General features: G+C 44.8%; 1 protein-coding gene across 1 annotated transcript in view; it reads right to left on the bottom strand.

Moving 5' to 3' along the window:
- QSOX1 (quiescin sulfhydryl oxidase 1) overlaps positions 1–14,399 on the bottom strand; it is a 78,464-nt gene extending 64,065 nt beyond the window's left edge. The window contains exon 1 of the mRNA XM_087726864.1: positions 14,048–14,399. Coding sequence (XP_087582990.1) covers positions 14,048–14,321 — 274 coding nt within the window. The 5' untranslated portion in view covers positions 14,322–14,399. The remainder of the gene's footprint in view (positions 1–14,047) is intronic.
- Positions 14,400–16,488: the final 2,089 nt, after the last annotated feature.

Raw genomic sequence — 16,488 nt, 5'->3', positions numbered from 1 at the left:
TTGAACCGCCGAACTGCAGAACTAGCAGTCAGCTGAAGTGGCCTGCAGTACTGCACTATACCCACTGCGCCACCTCGGCTCTTATTCTATCTCATTTTTTTTAACTTTTGTAATATGTGTGGGTTTTTTTTAACGTTGTACGCCACCCTGAGTCCTTGGGAGAAGGGCGGCATATAAATCCAATAAACCAAACCAAACCAACAACCGTATTGCTAACTTTAAAAAAACTGCAGTGGTTCCTTCGGCAAGAAAGGTCAGAAAATGGGCATCTGTCTCAGCAACATAAATTTGGGGCTCAATTGTGGTCATAAGTCAAGGACTACCTCTATGATGTGACCAGTATTAAGGAAGACCAGATCTTGCAAACCCAAAGCTTCAGCATTAGGCAAGATAGACAGTTTGGTTTTGGGATTAAGGCACCAGCATAGAAACTGGAAGACTATGAATTCCATTTATTTATTTATTTATTTGTTTGTTTGTTTGTTTGTTTGTTTGACTTATATACCGCTTCATAGGGCTTTCAGCCCTCTCTAAGTGGTTTACAAAATTTTTTAGCAAATTGAGCCAGCAACTTGCCCCCACAGTCTGGGTCCTCATTTCACTCACCTCGGAAGGATGGAAGGCTGAGTCGACCTTGAGCCGGTGAGATTTGAACCGCTGAACTGTAGATCACAGTCAGCTAAAGTGGCCTGCAGTACTGCACCCTAACCACTGTGCCACCTTGGCTTCTAGTCCTTAGTCCTAGTCAATTCTAGTCCTGCCTTACAATAAAGCCAGCTGGGGGAGTTTGGGCCAGTCCCTCTCTCCCAGCCTTAGGAAACTGGGGGAAAATCATGCCAGGAAAACTGAGGGAACCAGACCAAGCGCCCATCAAGTCAAAAATTGACCTGAAGGCACAATATAACTACCTGTCAGCATCTGCTTTGCTGCTGCTGTTCGGCTGCCATTGAAACGGGGAGGGGGGGCATGGTATTTGGGGAGGAAATCATTCTGTCCTGGAGGACTGATTTTTAGGGAGTTATTCTCACCATCTCTTTGTGCATGTAGAAGGAGGGGAGTTTCCCGCCGAGGCCAACTGTCCAGCATTCCATCCTGATGATGGTTTTTGAAGATGTCTCCCACCTGACAGTTGGGTGAATTATGATTAGTCTATGGACTGGGGTACCAAGAGGAGGGGAATGAATCATATATTGAATCATGAAAAGCGTTTAGAGACTACAGCTAGTCCAGAATGCAGCCGCACAAGCGATTTTGGGTGTACCAAGATACACCCATATTACACCTGTCCTCCGCGAGCTGCACTGGCTGCCAATTGGTCTCCGGACGCAATTCAAGGTGTTGGTTATTATCTTTAAAGCCTTACATGGCTCAGGACCAGCGTATCTGCGAGACCGCCTACTGCCACACACCTCCCAACTGCCGATAAGATCCCACAGGGTGGGCCTCCTTCGGACGCCGTCAGCCGGACAATGTCGGCTGGCCGGCCCCCGGAGGAGAGCCTTCTCTGTGGCTGCTCCGACCCTGTGGAACCAGCTACCCCCAGAGGTCCGGACCTTACCCACTCTCATGGCCTTCAGAAAAGCCGTTAAAACCTGGCTGTTCCGGCAGGCCTGGGGCTGTTGACCTTATTGTTAAGGTCCAGCCCCGATCAGAAATGTATGCGTGTTGGGAATTTTTAAATTATTCTTTTATTTTGCTTCTCTTTTTTTCTTTCTTTGTAAGCCGCCCGGAGTCCTCCAGGATTGGGCGGCCTAGAAATTTAACAAATAAATAAATAAATAAATAAGATATCTATTGCTTTCGCGCCTTTTATTCAGATTCAGCTTTGCTTTGCTTCTCATCGTTTGTAACAGGGGTGGGTTTCGACCGGTTCGCACCGGTCCCTGCGATCCAGTTGGTCGCCAAACCCGGAAGTAAGTAACTTCCGGGAACGGCGAAGCCCCCCCCCCCGCGCCCGCGCGCGCCCACACACCCGCACCCCCTCCTTACCCATTTTTTCCAAATTCTGCTCTTTCCACGCATGCGCAGAACGCATACAGCGCCTGCGCGATCCTCCAGGAGCAGCTGGAGCATCGCGCAGATGCTAGTATGCATGCGCACGCCGCGTGCGCGCGTGCGCCACGTGCGTGTGCAAGGATGCCGCGTGCGTGCGCAAGGATGCCGCGTGCGTGCGCAAGGATGCCGCGTGCGTGCGCAAGGACGCCGCCGGCCTCATTCCAACCGATCCGGTTGGAACGGAGCGAGAAACCCACCCCTGGTTTGTAACCAGTAAAAGTACACTTAATTCTGAAACATGGAGTTGAGTGGTTTCTTTCTTGGTTATTAAACGAAGGGGCAAGTGACACTACCCTTCAGAGCAACACATTTTGCTTGCTGAGTTTGAGTTTTAAACTTCCACGGCAAATGTCTTCAAATGCCTTGCCTTAGAGAGCTCTCATTGATCAGCAGACAAAACAGGCCATCTACGGCCTATTCTCGGGGAAGAGACACTCAACCAGCAAGCTATTTTGGAACAAATGTTCTGTATTAATTGTTTTTATTTTCACATGAACTGCACAGAAGGGAGACTTGGCAAGCTACTCTTTCCGTTGCCTCTGCATAGATTTTTGCCTTTAAAAAAAAATGTTTCGCCATTGTCAACTTTTGCCAGAGTGGAATATTTCCAGCTTCTATTTATGAGCCATCCCAAACAGTGAAGAAATTCTCAAATGGACTCGTTTAAAAACAAAAACAAGAAAACTGTCTCCACCGTTAGGGATGAAATGGGATCAGAGGGAGAACAAAATTGCAACTACAAGCGAAAATAGTGTGTGGTGTAGAACGTGATTACTTTAAGAGCCAAGACTTTCCTGAACGCAGCCAAGGAATGAGTTTAAAACGTTAAGTCAGAAACTTGACGGTCCTGTTGCTGGCAAGGAAAATCCCTTAAAGGAAGGCAATTGACTATACTTGTTCAATTTTACTTTCCAATTTATGTCTCATTTATTTCCTCTCCCAAGCTAGTATTTCTTTCCAAAAAGTGCAGAAGACACAAATGTTACATGCACAGTTTTTTTATCTGTTATCTAAAAGTTGTTTAGATCGTTTGAGTTTGCTATAGTAGTGAGATCTAAACAACATCTAACAGGGATGATATACTGAGCTACAAATGGTTTAACGTAATTGAGAGGGGAGGAAGATATCATGAGTATCACATGAAAAAAAAAAGAGAAAAGAGACGTGGAAAGACAAAGTATTAACATGTCCAAAACTTTAAAAAATAGCAGCAGATAATAACTAGACCTAGCAATGGATAAGAGCAGGAATGTTGAAGAGACAGACAGACTAATTCTGGTTGCATAAGGTCAAGGCTTATGTGCAATTGGATAGAAAGCCAGAATTAAGAAGACAATAACAAAGAGGAAGTGCCATCTTTGGAAGAAGTTGGAGAAATAGTGGAGTTGCTGATTAAATTGCTGCAGGAGGATCGCACAGACTGATTACACTGTTGAAAGAAACGTCCTTTTGGGTTTGGCTCCAAGTGGGGAAAAAGACACTGGAGATGACATGGAGGCTGCTTGGGAAGATGGTTTATTGGTGGACAGGACCACATGGGTTGAGCCCTGAACAGAAAAGGTGATCACATGCTTCAATGTTAGTGGAGAAGAAGAGAAGGGCTGAGGGAGGGGCTTGCTAGGCTTTTTATGCCCTGTTTAGTCCCACCTCTCTGTTTCCTGTTCCTGTGTAAGAAATGTATTCTGACTGGTTGTCAGACTCCCATGGTGCCATGCAGGGGGCTACTCTCTAGGCTGTGATGAGTTCTCAGTTGCCTTGTGGTCAGTTGAGTAATATCCCTTCCCCCTACAGCTGCAGTGAGGAGAAGTCTTTATTATGTAAAGTGGGCTGGCCTGGCCATCTTAATGGCCCATTAGCTGGGGATGGGCAGAAAGCTACAGGCAACTATTCTGTCTTTTGAAACATGTTTTTTTTCACATCCAGAGAAATATTCCGCCTTTTCAATATTTCCTAGGCTATTTCATTTTTCTGGGAGAGGGCTGGATGATAACTTCCCACAACACACAACAGTATGAGAAAGTAGCAACAATGGTGTACTGGAAGATCTACAAGAAATACCCTTTACCTGCAAGTAAGCAATCGTAGGAAAGTCCTAGAAATAGAGAAAGCCCTAGAAAATGAATAAGGCAAAGTGCTCTGGAATGTTAGAATTCAAATAGCCATATTACACCACAATTATCAATAAGAACACGTAGATAATGGACGTGTCAATACCTGGAGGCAGAAAGGAAGAGAAAAAATGTGGGGGGGAGGGAGTGAATACAAAAGTTAAGGACTTGCAAACAGAAGCAGAATGATTGTGTCAAATGGAAACACAGTGTATTGTTACCAATAGTAACAAGCCATTGAAAAAATCGGCCCCAGTCAATTGCAAAAGATAGCTTTCCTTAGAAAAGCTTGCATCCTGGAACAATACCTTTCATGCCATCAAATGTCAATATCAACATGGGGAAGGGATTCAATAGGTAAAGATGCCAAATCTAGTTTGAATGAACCATTCAATGAACCATTTAAAAAAAAAGAGAGAGAAGAAAACCATGTAGAAAAAGGGGGAAATGAATGGGAACATTGATGATCAAGCGGATTTTTAAAGTTTCCAACTTAGAATTCTTGCTCAATAAGTAGAATCTATAAACCTAAGAACAGAACAAAAACTTCAGTAAATTAAATTAGACAGCAGTTTAAACATTAGACAGTCTTCTGCCATGTTCACGTCGCAGGTCTTGCAACAAAAATATAATTTTTTTTTTTTGAAAAAGGTTTTTATTTTCCATTTTTCCATTTTCATACACTTATATATATACTGTGCATAGCCGGAGCCATACAACATTAAACAATAATCGCAGCAATTCCTCTTGTCAACAATACCCCCAAAAATAGAAACCCAATATACCTCTTCCACTCTCCGTACACCTCTTTCTTCGAACCCCCTCCAACTTTCTATCTTCCCTCCATCATCCCCCTCTACCCTACTTCACCTCCCCCTCTACCACTCCTCTCTCCCGATCCACTCCCTCCCTTCCTTCTCACCCTCCCTCCCATCCTCTCCCCCCGTCCCTCTCTACCCATCTTTCTTCTATCCCACTCCTCCTCCCCTTGGTGTATTTCCACTATATGTCAATATACTTAACTTATCCTATTTTTACAGAGAAATTAAAGAAAAACAGTATACACGTGAAGTCGCATTACATTGAAATCTAACACATCGTATCTAACCTAGTATATATCCCTCCACTCTTGAACCTTACTGTCAATAGGATCTATTGACCTAGTATAGAGTTCCAAGAGGTTATCTTATTTACTTGGGAAAAAAAGAGGGTTTTCCCCCAGTTTTTTCCCCGGGAGGAGATTGTAAGGTTTAGCTCAAAAATGATGTAAGGCAATCCAGCCAAAGTTCAGTTCCTTATTTACTCTTACCACATAGAATCTTGCCAGAGTAAACTTATAGTACTCTAACCCAAAGGGTATATTTTGAGAGATTCTAGAGAGTGGCTATCCCAAATCCCTTCCTCTCCCCCCTGATCCAGATCCGGGTTGTCTTGGCTCTTGTCTTATCCTCTTCTTAGAATGTACTTCCTCCTTCCTGAGAATGTATAGTCTACCACAGAGAACTTGTATTTGCTGAGCAAATAATAAACAAATGAATTAAAGTGTCAGCAATTGCAAGCAGGGTTGCTTAAAAGAGTTCTACTATAGTGCCTTTAATATATTATCCTGGAGTTGATCCCTTCCTTGTGTGGGAAGTTATCACCCAGCCCTCTCCCAGAAAAATGAAATATCCTAGGAAATATTGAAAAGGCAGAATATTTCTCTGGATGTGAAAAGAAAGAAACATGTTTTAAAAGGCAAAATAGTTGCCTGTAGCTTCCTGCCCATCCCCACTTTGTCAATGGGCCATTAAGAAGGCCAAGCTAGTCCCTTTACATAATAAAGGCTTCTCCACTTTGGCTCCAGGGGGGATTGGAGTAAAGGCATGATAATATTGGCCCTTTACTCAACTGACCACATGGCATCTGAGAACTCATCCATACCTGGATTCAAAACACAGCCCAGAGAATTGCCCCTGCATGGCCCCATGGGAGTCTGACAACCAATCAGAATACATTTCTTACACAGGAACAGGAAACAGAGAGGTGGGACTGAACAGGTTATAAAAAGCCTAGCAAGCCCCTCCCTCGGCCCTTCTCTTCTTCTCCACCAACATTGAAGCATGTGATCCCCTTTTCTGTTCAGGGCTCAAGCCATGTGTCCCTGTCCAACAATAAACCATCTTTACAAGCAGCCTCCATGTCTCCAGTATCTTTTTCCCCACTTGGAGCCGAACCCAGGACGTTTCTTCCATCACTTGGAAGTGACCTCTTACTTGCAAAACATAACCCTTTTTGAAAGAACAGAATAGGGATTCTCTCTTTCTTTTCTTCCCCATTCAATTCCACATTCCCCTTAACCTCTTCTTAAGTCAGTTTTCCCCCCCACTTTTCTATTTCCTTCTCCTCTCTGTGCAGGTACAACTTCCCCTCACCCCAATGTCTTCTTGATTCCCCTCCCCACTTTGTTGTTTCTCTGGTATGGATAATGCATGTGTGTCTGCGCGAGCGTTGTGTTTGCACAGACATGCAAAAACGCTTGTAACCAAATGACATGCTGTATGTGATGGTGGTTTTTTTTTCTTTCGTTGTGTGTGTGTATGTGTTGTTTGTTTAATAAGATAAGATAAGATACTTTATTTGTATGCCGCCCTTTTCCCTGGGGGGACTCAGGGCGGCTCACAGTTCAGGGGGAGGGGAGGACAAACCAAGTTACATATAAGACAATACATCATTAAAAGCACAACATTCATACTATTCGGGTGGGGTTAAGGTCTTTAGCCCCAGGCCTGTCGGGACAGCCAGGTTTTAAGGGCTATGCGGAAGGTCTGGAAGCTGGCTGGAGAATTCTGGGAGTTGAAGTCCACAAGTCTTAAAGTTGCCAAGTTTGGGAACCACTGCTCTACTAAATGTTTGGGAGTTGATGAGCAATGTGAAACATTGTGGGAAGTTATCACCCAGCCCTCTCCCAGAAAAATGAAATATCCTAGGAAATATTGAAAAGGCAGAATATTTCTCTGGATGTGAAAAGAAACATGTTTTAAAAGACAGAATAGTTGCCTATAGCTTTCTGCCCATCCCCAGCTAATGGGCCATTAAGATGGCCAGGCTAGCCCACTTTACATAATAAAGACTTCTCCTCACTGCAGCTGTAGGGGGAAGGGATATTACTCAACTGACCACAAGGCATCTGAGAACTCATCACAGCCTAGAGAGTAGCCCCCTGCATGGCACCATGGGAGTCTGACAACCAGTCAGAATACATTTCTTACACAGGAACAGGAAACAGAGAGGTGGGACTGAACAGGGTATAAAAAGCCTAGCAAGCCCCTCCCTCAGCCCTTCTCTTCTTCTCCACCAACATTGAAACATGTGATCCCCTTTTCTGTTCAGGCTCAAGCCATGTGGTCCTGTCCACCAATAAACCATCTTTCCAAGCAGCCTCCGTGTCTCCAGTGTCTTCTTCCCCACTTGGAGCTGAACCCAGAAGGACATTTCTTTCAACATTCATAAAGGGGTCAATGAGCTCAAGAGTTTGGGGATCATTGGTTTAAACCAGTGGTCGTCAACCTGGTCCCTACCGCCCACTTGTGGGCGTTCCAGCTTTCATGGTGGGCGGTAGGGGTTTTGTCCGATACTGAAGCATTTTCCTTTTTTTTTATTTAATTGACTTTTTAAAAAAAATGTCATAGCATTATTTAAAAACATTTTCATTGGGTTTTCCTAAAATCACCATTACTGTGGAACCGGTGGGTGGTTAGAAAATTTTACTACTAACAGAGATATAAAAGTGGGCGGTAGGTATAAAAAGGCTGACTATCCCTGGTTTAAACTTTAATCATGTATACATTGTGGCTCCTTAGACACATGGCATGGCCCTCTGGCTGAGAACCACTGTTATATATATATATATATTACATATTGACTTCTGATGGGTAGGTGCAGTTGAGAGAGTGTAACTGTCTTTTTAGGTACAATCTATTGTTGTAATATAGTTCCTTGTGCAGGTGTGTGTCCTCCATGGCCTAGTTCATACTAGGGCCTGCAGAGTCACGCTGAACCACACAGGAGAAAACAAACTCCTAGAAAGCCATAACATCTTGATAGTGAATAACATAACATTCTGAGATGTGCCCTACCATTGACGTCCAGGATTTATATAGAAAGAACTTCCCTGAGCAGTAGATTAGAAATTGTACCTTTACAGGCTGTTTTTAACCACATGCTGATTGCTCCTCCTGCCTTTGTCCTATCTCAATAAAAGGGGCTACCAGACCCCCAATCTGGGTCACTCCATCCCGAGAAAGTTCATCTCCTGTCTTTTCTCAACATTGGCCTCATGGACGACCCACAGGAACATCACATTTGGTAGCAGACGATGGTTACATCACAATCTATCTCTAAATACTATTCTTCTTTGCCTCTTTAGGAGCCCCATGAAAGAAAGAGAGAGAAACAGGCAGGCCTGCAAGATTCTTTCCCATATCCTCCCATTTTGTTTTCTCCTTACAAGTCATTAACATTTTGCTTGTACCCTGAGTTCTCTCTATTAAAGCTGATTAGCAAAGATATGGGTTATCAGTCCAACTCCTCAGCATGGCCTCTTGTATCTCCCACTGTTGTTATGCAAACAATAACAAATGTAAACTTAAACTGTCTTTTGCTTCTCTGCTCCTTTGCTCCTGCCCAAAGATAGAAGAAAGGCATCCATGCCAAGTGCTTTTGTGCGCAAAGCATATCACAATGAGATCATTATGCCCCGAATGTCTCGAATGGTATGACTGTTGTGTGTTTTAAATCATGTATTGTTTTGTGTCGTTTTTTTTAATTTGTCTGTATCCCCCCTTCCCTGGTTGGAGTTGTGAGCCGCCCTGAGTCCCCTTGGGGGGGGGGGGGAAGGGCGGCATATAAATAAAATAAACATTCAAACAACAACATTCAACATTATCATCTTCGCTGTTTTTATCTTTAGATTGCAAAAGGCAAGAAGGATTCTGTTCTCTGCCAAAAACTGCCTAATGAAGATAGAGCAAGATTGAGTTTTGAGTTGTTTACACCAGGGGTCACCAACCTTCTGGACCCCATAATATTAAATCCTGCGGACCACTAATATGATTTTTTTTAAAAAAAAGATAAATAGGATTTAGTGCAATATCAAAAAATGCAAATAATTTTTCTGCGGACCACCAGTGGTCCATGGATAATGATACTGATCTGGTCATCCATTTGCCAAATGGTCACAGAACAACAATGACTAGCATAAAAGTAGACACAATAAGAATTGAGCCATGATTCCATTATATAGTTTCATGCTAAACTTAGCCTCGTGAAGCAAGAAACACCTACCTATTCTGAAAGACAGATGGGAGCAGTGCTTCCAATAGGCTAACTAGGCTTCAGCCTAGGGCCTCAAGATCAAGAGAGGCCTACATTCAAATTGTTAGCAAAATTAAAATTACGCTATTCTAAAAACAGTGAACCCTAAAACACTGAACCGAAAATAAGGAGAAATTCTACGCATATGACTAATAAACAAACATAAAAATGTATTGGTTAAGATCGTTCCAGCGCCGCGGCAGTTGGGGAGCCCGCCCACGTTCCCGGTACTGACGGTCGGGCGAGAGGCTCGGCCGCTCCCAGTAGCCGCCCCGTCGACGCGGAGCCCAACAGCGGCCAGGCAGGTGAGGGCGAGGGGGCCGAGCCGGGCAGCTGAGCGCAGCAGGGGAGGCGGCTGGCCTCGCTGCCTTTGCCGCAGAGCAGAGCCGCCCTCCGTCGGGAGGCCAGCTATATATATTGATATATATCACAGTAATGATGGAGGTGAAAGGGCCTCATAAGTGGAATAGCCTAGGGCTCTTTTCATCTAAATCCGGCCCTGGATGGGAGTGAAGATTCCCAGAACGGTTAGGCGTCAGGTAAGGTATACATTTAATAAATAATATTTCCCACAAATTGGACTGAAAGTTCCAAACTACAATCCTATACTCATTCAAAGGTATTATTGAACACAAGCACCTATAGCAGCCAGTTTGTTAAAAGCAATACTAATCCATCAAGGGAAACTTTTAAAAAAAAAAAAACCCTACCTCTCCTTTTGAATTCGAACAAAAGAAAGATAATTAAACACAGAGATGCAAAGGAACAAGAGGCTCATTGCAATCCTAAAGCCAAGGATAATGAAATAGATTGGCACTAAAATGGAAATTCACCGCTGAAGCTTAAAAAGGCATCACAGAAGATGCCCGAGGGAGGGAAAGGAAGGGGAATATTTATCCAAGAGATGTAAAAATAGTAACAGTAACAACAAAGACAATTGATCGTAATTGAAAAAGCCCTGAAAATGACAGTTGGTGGTAAATGTTCATACAGAATCCATAAAAGGCAAATTATGGCAGGATTACACAAATGTATCCGTTAATAGAGTCAGCAATAATCGCAAAGATTAGTTTTAAAGCACCAAGATGTCTGCAGCTGAGAAGCAAAGGGGATTTAAATTGCAGCTCTTGTTCTTTTCTTAAGCAAAAACAGAGATGAAATGATTGTTCAACTGTGATGTTAAATAATGCACAGATGCTTCAGGTCACGCTCACGGAATCCGTGCAGGGAGAAGAAGACTGCACATGTCTTTTGTAATTTACTCCAGCTAGGAAATGTGAGCATTTAGAAGATTTCATAGGCTGTATGTTTAGTTAGCATATACAGGTAAGATCCTTGTCTTACAACAGTTCAACATCACTGAAAAAGTGACGCGTGACCACCTTTCACACTTACAATCGTCGCAGGATTCCCCATGGTTACATTATCAAAATTTAGACACTTACTAGCTGACTCATATTTATGACAGTTGCAGGATCCCGGATGATGTGATCATCTTTTACGACCTTCTGATAAGCAAAGTCAATAGGGAAGCCAGATTCACTTAAGAACTGTGACAAGTTCAGGTAATAAAGTGGGGCAAAATTCACTTAACTGTCTCACTTAGCAACATAAATTTGGAGTTCAATTGTGGCCCTAAGTTGAGAGCTACCTGTATCTGGAGGAGTCCTTCTAAGAAGAGACCCTCCAGCTATTTGAACTATTCTAGGTCTTCCTTCAAGTAATTTATTTTTCTTCCCAAAAGATGAAGACCGAATTATTGATTTTAAATTGATCTCTCTACCCCTCTCTCTCCATTAAAAACAGAATAATTAGAGCTTTGCTTTGGGGGAGAATAGGGGGGAGGATTAAATTCCTAGCTATTTCCAGTTGCAGATAAAAAAAATTATCTGAACCTGAGTCATTCAGACTAACTGAATGATAGGAGCTATAGCAATAGCAGTAGACTTATATACCGCTTCATAGGCCTTTCAGGCCTCTCTAAGCGGTTTACAGAGAGTCAGCATATTGCCCCCAACAATCTGGGTCCTCATTTTACCCACCTCGGAAGGATGGAAGGCTGAGTCAACCCTGAGCCGGTGAGATTTGAACCGCTGACCTGCTGATCTAGCAGTAGCCTGCAGTGCTGCATTTAACCACTGCACCACCTTGGCTCTAGGAGCCAAGTCCAGGAAGAGGGAATTCAGAAGTTTCCCAGTGTGTGCTTTTTACTGTGTATACTGGGAAGGAATACTGGGAAGGAATACTGTGTATACTGGGAAGGAATACTGGGAAGGAATACTGTGTATACTGGGAAGGAAGCCAGATTCACTTAAGAACTGTGACAAGTTAAGGTAATAAAGTGGGGCAAAATTCCCTTAACTGTCTCACTTAGCAACATAAATTTGGAGTTCAGCTGTGGTCCTAAGTTGAGAGCTACCTGTATCTAGAGGAGTCCTTCTAAGAAGAGACCTTCCAGCTATTTGAACTATTCTAGGTTTTCCTAGAATAGTTCTAGGAAAATTTATTTGTCTTCCCAAAAGATGAAGACCGAATTATTGATTTGAATTGATCTCTCTCTCTCTCTCTCTCCATTAAAAACAGATTAGAGTTTTGCTTTGGGGGAGAATAGGGGGGAGGATTAAATCCCTAGCTATTTCCAGTTGCAGATAAAAACAATTACCTGAACCTGAGTCATTGAGACTAACTTAAGATGAGAGCTACCTGTATCTAGAGCCTCCAGCTCTTTGAACTATTCTACACAATGGGTTGCAGACAATGCACTGTTAGACATAAGCAGGAAAGATTTGAACGGTATTTGCTTAGCTAGAACTAATTGATACAGCAAGTACAGTCAGTACAAGACCACCGATCTAAATGTACCTTTTAATGATTTAACGCAAGCTTACTGGAGTGAGGAAAGTAATTGGCAGAGTGAGAGCGGGATAGGACAGAGTCATGGAAATAATACAACTTACAGGTGGAGGGGACTTGTAGAATAAAGTTCTTTGCAGATGGAGGAACAATTAGAAAGGCACCCTTTTTAATTCTTCTTCAGAGTTTCAGTTTTTTTTTATCTGCAACTGGAAATAGCTAGGAATTTAATCCCCCGCCCCACTATTCTCCCCCAAAGCAAAGCTCTAATTATTCTGTTTCTAATGGCGAGAGGGGGAGAGAGAGACATCAATTTAAAATCAATAATTCAGTCTTCACCTTTTCTTTGGGAAGAAAAATAAATTCCTTGAAGGAAAACCTAGTGAACCCTATCAGGTTTCCTTCCCAGTAGCCACAGTATTCCTTCCCAGTATTCCTTCCCAGTATACACAGTATTCCTTCCCAGTATTCCTTCCCAGTATACACAGTATTCCTTCCCAGTATACACAGTAAAAAGCACCCACTGGGAAACTTCTGAATTCCCTGTTCCTGGACTGACTGCAGGTCCCATCATTCAGTTAGTCTGAATGACTCAGATTCAGGTAATTGTTTTTATCTGCAACTGGAAATAGCTAGGAATTTAATCCCCCCCCCCCATTCTCCCCCAAAGCTCTAATTATTCTGTTTTTAATGGAGAGAGAGGGGGAGAGAGAGATCAATTTAAATCAATAATTCGGTCTTCATCTTTTGGAAAGAAAAATAAATTACTTGAAGGAAAACCTAGAATAGTTCAAATAGCTGGAGGGTGTCTTCTTAGAAGGACTCCTCTAGATACAGGTAGCTCTCAACTTAGGACCACAACTGAACTCCAAATTTATGTTGCTAAGTGAGACAGCTAAGTGAATTTGGCGCCATTTTATTACCTTAACTTGTCACAGTTCTTAAGTGAATCTGGCTTCCTTCCCAGTAGACAAAGTATTCCTTCCCAGTATACACAGAATTCCTTCCCGGTATTCCTTCCCAGTATACACAGTATTCATTCCCAGTATACACAGTAAAAAACACACACTGGGAAACTTCTGAATTCCCTCTTCCTGGACTGACTGCAGGTTCCACCATTCAGTTAGTCTGAATGACTCATATTTGGGAACTACGGACGTGGTATATACAGGGCGCTGGGAGGCTGGGAAAGGCTGCGTTACACCAACAGGGAAGGGAAAACGTGATTTAAAAAAAACAAAAGAGCCAGCAATCCAGCTCAATGAGCAGCTGGTTTCGTTCGCCAGGGCTTAATTGGCGGCAGAGGCTTAATGCCAACTGCGGGCAACCTGCGAAGCCGGGACCAGCCATGGGGGGGGGGCATCTCTTGAGTTAGTGCGACCTGCCGGGCACACACCTGCTCGGGAGCGGAGGGGGTGGTGGTAGTAGTAGCGAAGAGGAGCAATAGTTAGGCTTATCTACCGCTTCATAGGGCTTTGTGCCCTCTCTAAGCGGTTTACAGAGTCAGCATATCGCCCCCCACAGTCTGGGTCCTCATTTCACCCACCTCGGAAGGATGGAAGGCTGAGCCAACCTTGAGCCTGGTGGGATTTGAACCGCCAAACTGCTGTTTTCCCCCCCCCCCCCTTCCTCCCAAGGCGATCAGCTTGTTGGCTTTTGGCCATTGATGGACTCACCCTTGACGTCGTTGGCCAAGCCTTTCCAAACGGGGGCGAAAGCTTTGCAGTGGCCGCACCAGGAGGCGTAAAACTCGACCACCCAGGCGCCGCTGGCGTTGAAGACGCGGCTTTCCAAGGTGGTGGTAGCCAGCTGCACCAGCGGGTCCTCGGGCGAGTAGAGGCCGAGGCTCTCCGCCCCGAGGACCTGCAGCGAGAGCAAGAAGAAGGCGACCAGGCAAGCGGGCGGCATGAGACGCCGCGATCCGGCTCCTCTGGGGAGCCGCCTGGGCATCGCGTTGAGACGCCCTGCCTGGGAAGCTCCGGCGAGAAATGCGCACGATGCTCCGCACAGCCGGGCTGCTTCGTTCCTTTCGGCCCCTTTTTGCGCGGGTGGAGCTGGAGGCGGAGCGGGGAGGGCTTCCCTTCCCCAAACCGAAAGGGGAGGCCCGCCCCCAGCGCCCCGCACGTGTGTAGCTCTGGGTATGTCGTCAGGAGCCTCCTCCCCGCGGGAGGAACCAGGGGCTCCGCAAAGCAGTGGTGGAAGCCCCCGGCATCTTAGCAAGAACACTGGCATCATCTACAGCAGGGATCTCCAACCTGGCCAACTTTAAGCCTGGCGGACTTCAACTCCCAGAATTCCCCAGCCAGCTTTGCTTGTAAGTTGGAAGCTTTGCTGGCTGGGGAATTCTGGGAGTTGAAGTCCGCCAGGCTTAAAGTTAGCCAGGTTGGAGACCCCTGATCTACGGGGCTTCAGTCCCACTTAAAACAAAGCTGGCTGGGGAATTCTGGGAGTTGAAGTCCACCAGGCTTAAAGTTGACCAGGTTGGAGACCCCTGATCTACGGGGCTTCAGTTCCACTTAAAGCAAAGCTGGCTGGGGAATTCTGGGAGTTGAAGTCCGCCAGGCTTAAAGTTGGCTAGGTTGGGACTTCAGTTCCACTTAAAGCAAAGCTGGCTGGGGAATTCTGGGAGTTGAAGTCCACCAGGCTTAAAGTTGACCAGGTTGGAGACCCCTGATCTACGGGGCTTCAGTTCCACTTAAAGCAAAGCTGGCTGGGGAATTCTGGGAGTTGAAGTCCGCCAGGCTTAAAGTTGGCTAGGTTGGGACTTCAGTTCCACTTAAAGCAAAGCTGGCTGGGGAATTCTGGGAGTTGAAGTCCGCCCGGCTTAACGTTGACCAGGTTGGAGACCCCTGATCTACGGGACTTCAGTTCCACTTAAAGCAAAGCTGGCTGGAGAATTCTGGGAGTTGAAGTCCGCCAGCCTTAAAGTTGGCCAGGTTGGAGACCCCTGATCTACGGGACTTCAGTTCCAACTTACAAGCAAAGCTGGCTGGGGAATTCTGGGAGTTGAAGTCCGCCAGGCTTAACGTTGACCAGGTTGGAGACCCCTGATCTACGGGACTTCAGTTCCACTTAAAGCAAAGCTGGCTGGGGAATTCTGGGAGTTGAAGTCCGCCAGGCTTAACGTTGACCAGGTTGGAGACCCCTGATCTACGGGACTTCAGTTCCAACTTAAAACAAAGCTGGCTGGGGAATTCTGGGAGTTGAAGTCCGCCAGGCTTAACGTTGACCAGGTTGGAGACCCCTGATCTACGGGACTTCAGTTCCAACTTAAAACAAAGCTGGCTGGGGAATTCTGGGAGTTGAAGTCCGCCAGGCTTAACGTTGACCAGGTTGGAGACCCCTGATCTACGGGACTTCAGTTCCAACTTACAAGCAAAGCTGGCTGGGGAATTCTGGGAGTTGAAGTCCGCCAGGCTTAACGTTGACCAGGTTGGAGACCCCTGATCTACGGGGCTTCAGTCCCCCTTAAAGCCGAATTTCCAGCCGGAGATGAAAAGAATGCGGAAGCGGATTTGAGAATCGAGGCACCCGGAGACTTGCTCTAGATTGTGGCCGCAACGCGATCCTAACGATTCCACGGATTCGGGTTAAGTTTTGCAACCGGCCAGCATTCCAAAGCTGATTTACTCTTTCGAGCGGGATTAAAGCCAGCCAGACTCCAGGATTGCAAAGAGCCAACGCTGTAATTAAAGACGTTTCCCCCCCCCCCCCTGGCAGCGGCAATGGGCATTGATTGGGCAGGTAGTTGTCTGAATAATTTAAACTGTATACGGTTCAATGCATGATCCCTGCATTCTTTTGGTTCTGAGAAAGGGAAACGTTTGTTTTTTTTAAATTTTTATTGTATTTTATTTTATTTTATTTTTTTAAGACTTTCGTGCATCTCTTCCACAGTCATCAAGCATAATTCATATTAACTGAAGTATTTTAACTCAGATATTTATACATATTACCATCATTATACCTCCATTTAACTACAATTGTTTAATTGTTATCCCTCCTTCCTTCCCTCCTTCCTTCCTTCCTTCCTTCCCTCCTAATTTTTATTTTAAACACATCAACAAAAACAAACACATGACTTAAAACAACATAGGAACAAGAAGTTCCATCATAA

Source organism: Thamnophis sirtalis, unplaced genomic scaffold (genome assembly GCF_051295495.1).
Source record: "Thamnophis sirtalis isolate CommonGarterSnake01/CBP01778 unplaced genomic scaffold, rThaSir2_p1.2 scaffold_12, whole genome shotgun sequence".
Taxonomy (NCBI): domain Eukaryota; kingdom Metazoa; phylum Chordata; class Lepidosauria; order Squamata; family Natricidae; genus Thamnophis; species Thamnophis sirtalis.
The sequence above is the reverse complement of the archived record's forward strand: the minus strand, read 5'-3'. Positions and strand labels throughout refer to the sequence as shown.